The following is a 6,999-nucleotide window of genomic DNA, read 5'->3' on the forward strand; positions in this document are numbered from 1 at the left end:
GCTCCCTAGCAAACAGAGACCCCTTGGATAGCACCCTTTGGATCATTGAAAGCAATAAGAGCAGAGAGTCCCTCGGCGTGAAGAAGGAACATGTAGGGGAAATAGGGTCTCCTTGCCTCAGACCCCTCTTTGGGTGAACATAACCACACAAAGATCCATTTCCCATGAAAGAGTAGGATACCATCGTGACACACATCATGATTAAATTGACCCAAGACCTCTCAAATTCCACTGCATGCCGCTTCTCCATTTCATGGTCTAGAATTCCACCCGGTATATATGCTATTTTGTATTAGCTTAATTAATTTGCTTTCTGATTATTCTTGCATTTAGACCGTGTTTTAGAAGTTACTTGGATGATGAATCATGTGCATGAGTTTGTATCAAAATAACATTCGGTTCCTTAGCACAACGTCAAGGGTGTGATTTGTAATGTGTTATAGTCTATTTTACTGAAGGTGCAGAATAAACAGAAAAAAGAGAGTTGGACAATTTCTGTGATAATGTTTCCCATCACTTGAGCCAGTATTTATAGTAAACCTAGCAGACTTACTAGCCTTGCAAGTAATACAAGCCTAAAGGAACAAGATCTTCCAAATTATATACTAGTCCTAAACACAATTTATCAATAATTTATACAATCATGTGCTATAATTATTATCACAAACAAACAATACATTCTAAATAAACACAATTATTTTCCCTCTTCTCTTAAACAAATGCTTAGCCAATTCCATACGCCTAACCAAAAAATCTCTTCTTCTTCTTCCCACTTTTCGACCCCATGGGCCTTTTTGTTGACTTTTTGGTATATGAACCCACTCACTAACTTGTTTACTTCTTAATTTGTCTATTGCTAGCTGTGTTTTTTTTGATAGACTTTTCCCAAGTATTTTACATAGGTTTGCTTAGCATGCAGAGAAGTGTTCATGACTTCCTCATGTAACAGCATATAACACGGAAAATGCACGCCACGGGTATGCTTCTCCATATGCAGAACTCCATATAATTGGCAAAAGACCCCACCAATAAGTAGCGGACATAAATTATTAAAAGTATTGAAGACAAATTATTCACTTTGGCGGGCCCTCACCTTTCTCGTGTTAAATATCTACATATACAAAGTTGAATATATCACAAAAGTTTAAACCAACAAAAATGACGTTCAACTGTTTGTTATACCCATTCTCTGTTCTCCTCATTTCCTATTCTGTTTTAGCTCAATGTTTGAAACCACATGAAGAAATCCAAAGGTCTGCATTCCCAAATGACTTCTTCTTTGGAGCTGCGACTTCATCTTATCAGGCACCTTCTGGCCTCCTCTTTATCTTCTTCTAATCAAACTCCTTTGTTGCGCTGCAACTTAATTTCTAACTTTTAATTGGCTACTAATTTGATTTTACAAGGTTGAAGGTGCTTATCTTCAAGATGGTAAGGGCCTAAGCAACTGGGATGTTTTCACAAAAATTCCAGGTAAGTGTTGCTCTCTGGACCACATTTACTGGCACGTACATTGCTCACCACCTCTCTAATACGGTTTACTTCCACAAACATAGATGTAGTCCACATATATTAGAGAGGCGATCAGTAAATGAAGTACCAATAACATTATTCGTCAAATATTTCTTACTACTATTAGGCTGTATTTTCACCAGATTCATGTCATCAGGAAAAATAGAGGATAATGCTAACGGAGACGTTGCAGACGACCATTACAATCTCTACTTGGTATTGATCATTTATATTTTGAATTCTGGAAATTTTAAACAAGAAAAGGAACAGATAAGGGGAAGCAAATTTATTTAACTTTCTGATATTGACATGGGTCATATAAATCTGTACAGGAAGACATTGAGCTGATGCATTCCTTAGGCATAAGGGGATACCGGTTCTCCATTTCTTGGTCCAGAATTCTACCTGGTATTATTTATGCTGCTTTTCTATTTGTACTAGCTTAATTAATTTGCTTTCTGATTAATTAATTTTGGTTAACTTTTGTTTGCTTGGTTCTTTATTAATATGGCTATTAGCAACTTAGTTAAAGTATCTTCTTGAGCTAATTATAGATGGGATGCTCGGCACGCCCAATCCAAGCGGGATCACGTTTTATAACAAGCTTATAAACCACCTAGTAAGCAAAGGTATTGCTAGAAACACAAAATTTCTTCTACCATTACTTGCAGTTCTGTTGTTTTATTTACCAAAAACATGACCAAATAATGAATTCAATTTCTTACCAAATTTTCTCGTAAGGATTTGTATATCAATAATGCAGGAATAGAACCATTTGTGACAATTCACCACACTGACCTGCCCTATATGCTAGAAGCAAGAGATGGGGGCTGGCTTAGTCCGCTATTACGGTGCAAATAAACCTATTTAGATAGTAGTAAATGTGGTGTAAATAACATTACTTGCTCAGTTATGGGATGACTTACGCTTTCATGGGTTTTCTGGACTTTATTTGTTTCCTTTTATTGCAGGGAAGAATTTGCTCATTTTGCCACCATATGCTTCAAGAATTTTGGGGATAGGGTGAGGTACTGGGTTACCATAAACGAGCCCAATCTCATAGCTGATTTAGCCTACATAAGAGGAATATTTCCACCAGCTCGTTGTTCACCGCCGTTTGGTAATTGTTCCACTGGAAATTCTGATGTGGAGCCTCTCATTGCAATGCACAACATGTTAATAGCACATGGCATGGCCGTTGACATCTATCGTAGTTTGTTTTGGGTGAGCAATTATATATGGACTTGTTTTCTATTCTGGTTTTTTAAATTTATACTCCCAAAAGAAAATTGAGCATTTGTCCATATTTGCTTTACAAACCCTTTATTTTGGATGAAGTTTTAATGGTGTTATAAAAAAGGATTGTTGCTTCACATTATGATAAGTATAGAAAACAATAATCATGAATTTTCAATTCAAGAATCAAAGCTCCAATTAGAAGAAAATCCAAAAATCAATGCTCTAATTTTCTAAACCACTTAAATACCACTAGGATAATTATGTACAGTTGGGAAAGTTCATGTTGAAAGATTAAAATGATAATTAAGTTGGTAACCAATGTTTTTTTAAATAGAAAATAAAAAAATGACGAGTAATGTTACAGCCAAAACAACAGGGGTTTATTGGAATTGTTTCGAGTGCTTTCATGTATGAACCGCTTAGAGATGAAGAAAGAGATCGGCTTGCTGCTGATAGAGCCTTGGCTTTCAATGTGGCCTGGTAAGTGTTGCTTCTTCTAGTTACTGAAACCAATCATGTCATATTGATATAATATGTGATAGCTATAAGACGTCGATGAGTGATAACAGAATTAAATAATTTTATACGATCCGACTATACATTTAAAACCTTCATTATTTGTCACGATGTGATTATTGTTTCGTTGTTACTATAGATCTTCTGATTTCATCTGATTTCCACACGTGTGTATAACAGATAGGTTGATTTTACTTTTTTTTTTTTTTTTTTTTTTTTTTGTCAAAAACTTTATTACGTGTGATTCATATACAACAATAAACTATCAGTAGCGTGTAGTTAAATATGTTTGAATTCAAATAAAATGCAGTAAAAAAAAAAAAATCATGTTAATAAACAGTCAAATTCGAACTTTGTTTTTTGGGTTTTTGAAGAACACATAAAAAAGCTAATCTAAAGTCATTTTTCTATTTTAAAAAAAAAGATGTAAGATTCATACCTTGATTCGATGAGCAGATTTTCGTTTCTTCTTTTTCTTTAGAAGGAAATTTGGTAACTCATTTTAAGTTCGAGAAAAATCGACGAATATCTTTTTTATCAAATACAAATTGAAATGTTTACATCTTTAACTAAAAAACCTTAAACAACAATTTTAGAAAACCCATCCTCATAATATAGTACAAATAGAATTGTTGATTATATGCTAATATCAAACTCTAAATCCTAAATAGACTCGAGAAACAATGATATGTGAACTTGTGACAATAATTCAGTGCGCCACAACATGATATCCATTGCCACACAATGTAATCACTAAAACCAATAAGCAACATATTAAGAGACTGCACTGTGGCGTGCAGAGGGACAAGTTACATAATTAAAATATACAAACAAGTTACACTCAATGATTTTTTTGTCTAATTAAACAGGATGCTTGATCCATTAATATATGGAGATTATCCTGCTGAAATGCGCCAATGTCATGGCTTGGCATTGCCAAAGTTTTCGGCCAATGAGAAAAGACTTTTAAGAGGAAGCATAGATTTCATTGGTGTCAACCACTATTCAACTCTATATGTCAAGGACTGTATCAACTCTACTTGCCCCTCCGGCGGTGACCGTCCCATTAGAGGCTTTCTCAACACAACTTCGTATCGAGATGGCGTCCCCATTGGAGAACCGGTATATTATCTCATTAGTATATTAAAAAATCTCTGCTTTCTCCAAAATTCAAGTGTTCCAGAGTAACTTACACTCTTGGGCTACGTTTTATATGTGGGTGGAAGATTGGGAATGAGAAACTGTTGCCTTTTCCATGTTTGTAAGTCCAAGCTTGGGAATGATTTCCCGACTCACGAAGAAAATAAGGGAGAAAGCGAAGGAGTAGGATTTTGTTTTCCTCTTTTTTTCCCTCATCTTCCCTTCTCTCCTATTTGAACAATCACCGTTAAGTCATGTCAACATCTGATATTAATTTTTTATAGAAAGAGAAAGACAAAATAGAAAGTGTGAGGGAAGGGAAGGGGATGGAAAAAGAAAGGAAGAGAATCCTAGTCTGAAAGTGAAACTCTCCACCGAATTGGTATTCACTTGACTACCCCATGAGAAACCAAAAAAGACATTGATTGTCCATTTTTATGACAAATATGTCCTCATTGACATTAAAAATGCTCATTATATCTCAAATATTAAAGGAATTTTGCATTTTTCTTCCTCAAGTAAAAGACATGAGAAATCATTTCCCATGAATTTCTTTGCGCCTACCAACCGCAACCTTGGATTTTTAGACACTTCAAGAGTTATACTTTAATTATTATACTTAACTAAAGATTTAACAGTTGCAACCTCCGAGTATAGAATACCTCTAAGTATACTAGAACATCCCATGATGCCCTTCTATACATGTTAGCTAACAAGATCAACTTGCATTGGCTTTGACATCTTTCACATACAGACTGGTACGTCGTATTTATTTGTTGTTCCAAGAGGGATGGAGGAGATCATTGACTATCTTAAACGAAGATATCATAACGTGCCCATGTTTGTTACTGAAAATGGTTAGTGAATACCCGAACTTTTTTAATTTTCCTTATTGAAAACAAGTTCGTCAAACAATTTTTTTTCAACTGTATGTGGCAGGATACACTTTACCAGCACAACAAAATGAGTTACAAGACATGGGTCGGATCAATTTTCACAAAGCTTACCTTGTCTCTTTAGCCAGAGCAATAAGGTGAAGATGCAACTAATTAATTTTCTGTTTTAATTCCTCTGTTTGGTAGTCCTCATCCAAAAATATGAAAATGCAATTAATTAATTTTCTCATGTACCGGCAGGAAGGGGGCTAATGTACGTGGATATTTCATTTGGTCCTTGATGGATAATTTTGAATGGCTAAGTGGATACACCTCAAGATTTGGTTTATATTATGTCGATCGTCAAACACTTGAACGAACTCCAAAGCTTTCTGCAAAATGGTTTGCTAGTTTTCTCAAAAACAATACTCATAACGAGAAGGAAGAAAGTAGTGCAGCTGCTTCATCGGTTCAGGGTTGAAAGGCCCCCATCTTTGTTTGTGGGAATCTTGAACAAGGACCAGCTCCCTAGCCCTCAGGCCATGTTCTTTGTTGTCTGTAAGGGGATGACGTTTGGGTCTCTTATGCCACTTCTCTCTGTGTTGCCCTATTATCTCTTTGGTTACGTTTGTTTGCTGGTTAGTCTGCAATCGCTTTCTGTACACCTCTTGGCTTGGGCCCTGATTATGAATTCATCCAGTCTTTAACAAAAAAATTAAAATAAAATAAAATAAAATAAATAAAAAATAAAGGAAAACACCCAAAACATAAAAATTAGCCAACTCTCCCATATTTTTAGTATAGATAATATCGTTTAATAAAAAAAAAAAGAAAAAAAAAAAAGAGAAGCCAACTGGAGTCTAAAGTTGCTGAAATGTAGTACATATTAATCACAAATTTACTTTCATCTTTTGTCTCCCTATCTTTCATGCTTCCCCTTTTTGTTTGGAGACATGCGTGATATTGGTTTAAATAAATAAATTATATATAAATTATTTATGCCTTGTCTATACATTCGAAATTTCTACTTTGTTTTTTTCTGACAAGCAACGATAGAGTAATTTCATTAATAAGAACCGAACAAATACACAAGGGTGCCACATGGGTACATCTTCTTCAGTGATCAATTTTTTTGATCTAGAGATTAATTCGGACAATCAACAAATAAGTTAAAACCCCTACACGGCTACTATAAAACTACCACAAGAACAAAGTGCAAGCAGTACAAATTTACCACAAAGATGATAGAGACGACAAATCTAGAATCGGAAACACGCACAACACCACCGCTAAAGCAAGACCACAACAAACTCACCGGAGCAACATAACCCCGCTAAGCGGCACAGTACAAAACAAATACTACCTAAACCTAACATGGAAGTGAAAGTTATGATCCTCCTTGTTATATAGAAGTGAAGTTATGATCTGCGTGGATGAGTTATAACCTAATTTTTTCTAACAAAGTTTGCATGACCGTAATTTTAACATGTTAGTTTCGCAGTGTGAGTATTGAGTGTTACCCGTTGCATGGTGTTTTCAATCCTTTCATGTTATAATATGTTTATATTTATTTTTTTGGTGAGATTGTATATGTTTATATTTTGGAAAATTTTGGTTCTGGTCCTTGATTAACTAGAATTTTAGATTAAAACTGTATTAATTTGAATACTTTGATTGAAGGACACAATGTTAAAGTTCAGTATTGAGTAAGAAACTT

General features: G+C 34.8%; 1 protein-coding gene across 4 annotated transcripts; it reads left to right on the plus strand.

The window, feature by feature from the left end:
* Window positions 1–984: 984 nt before the first annotated feature.
* LOC137742410 (beta-glucosidase 18) lies at window positions 985–5,946 on the plus strand. 4 transcript variants are annotated; one of them, XM_068482269.2, is made up of 12 exons: window positions 985–1,305; window positions 1,407–1,473; window positions 1,670–1,728; window positions 1,845–1,920; window positions 2,067–2,141; window positions 2,276–2,363; window positions 2,484–2,736; window positions 3,116–3,231; window positions 4,137–4,389; window positions 5,162–5,264; window positions 5,347–5,440; window positions 5,544–5,946. In XM_068482269.2, exons 1-12 carry the CDS (start codon window positions 1,159–1,161, stop codon window positions 5,761–5,763), a joined length of 1,551 nt encoding a protein of 516 aa, XP_068338370.1. In that variant the 5' UTR covers window positions 985–1,158; the 3' UTR covers window positions 5,764–5,946. The 4 variants fall into 4 exon arrangements, with proteins under 4 accessions (XP_068338370.1, XP_088536028.1, XP_088536029.1 ...); XM_088679902.1 differs by having other exon boundaries at window positions 1,137–1,305; window positions 1,656–1,728; XM_088679903.1 differs by having other exon boundaries at window positions 1,137–1,305; window positions 1,656–1,728; window positions 3,128–3,231.
* Window positions 5,947–6,999: the final 1,053 nt, after the last annotated feature.

The sequence above is a fragment of the Pyrus communis genome, chromosome 11, assembly GCF_041283825.1.
Source record: "Pyrus communis isolate YQ-2024b chromosome 11, ASM4128382v1, whole genome shotgun sequence".
NCBI classification, from domain to species: Eukaryota; Viridiplantae; Streptophyta; class Magnoliopsida; order Rosales; family Rosaceae; genus Pyrus; species Pyrus communis.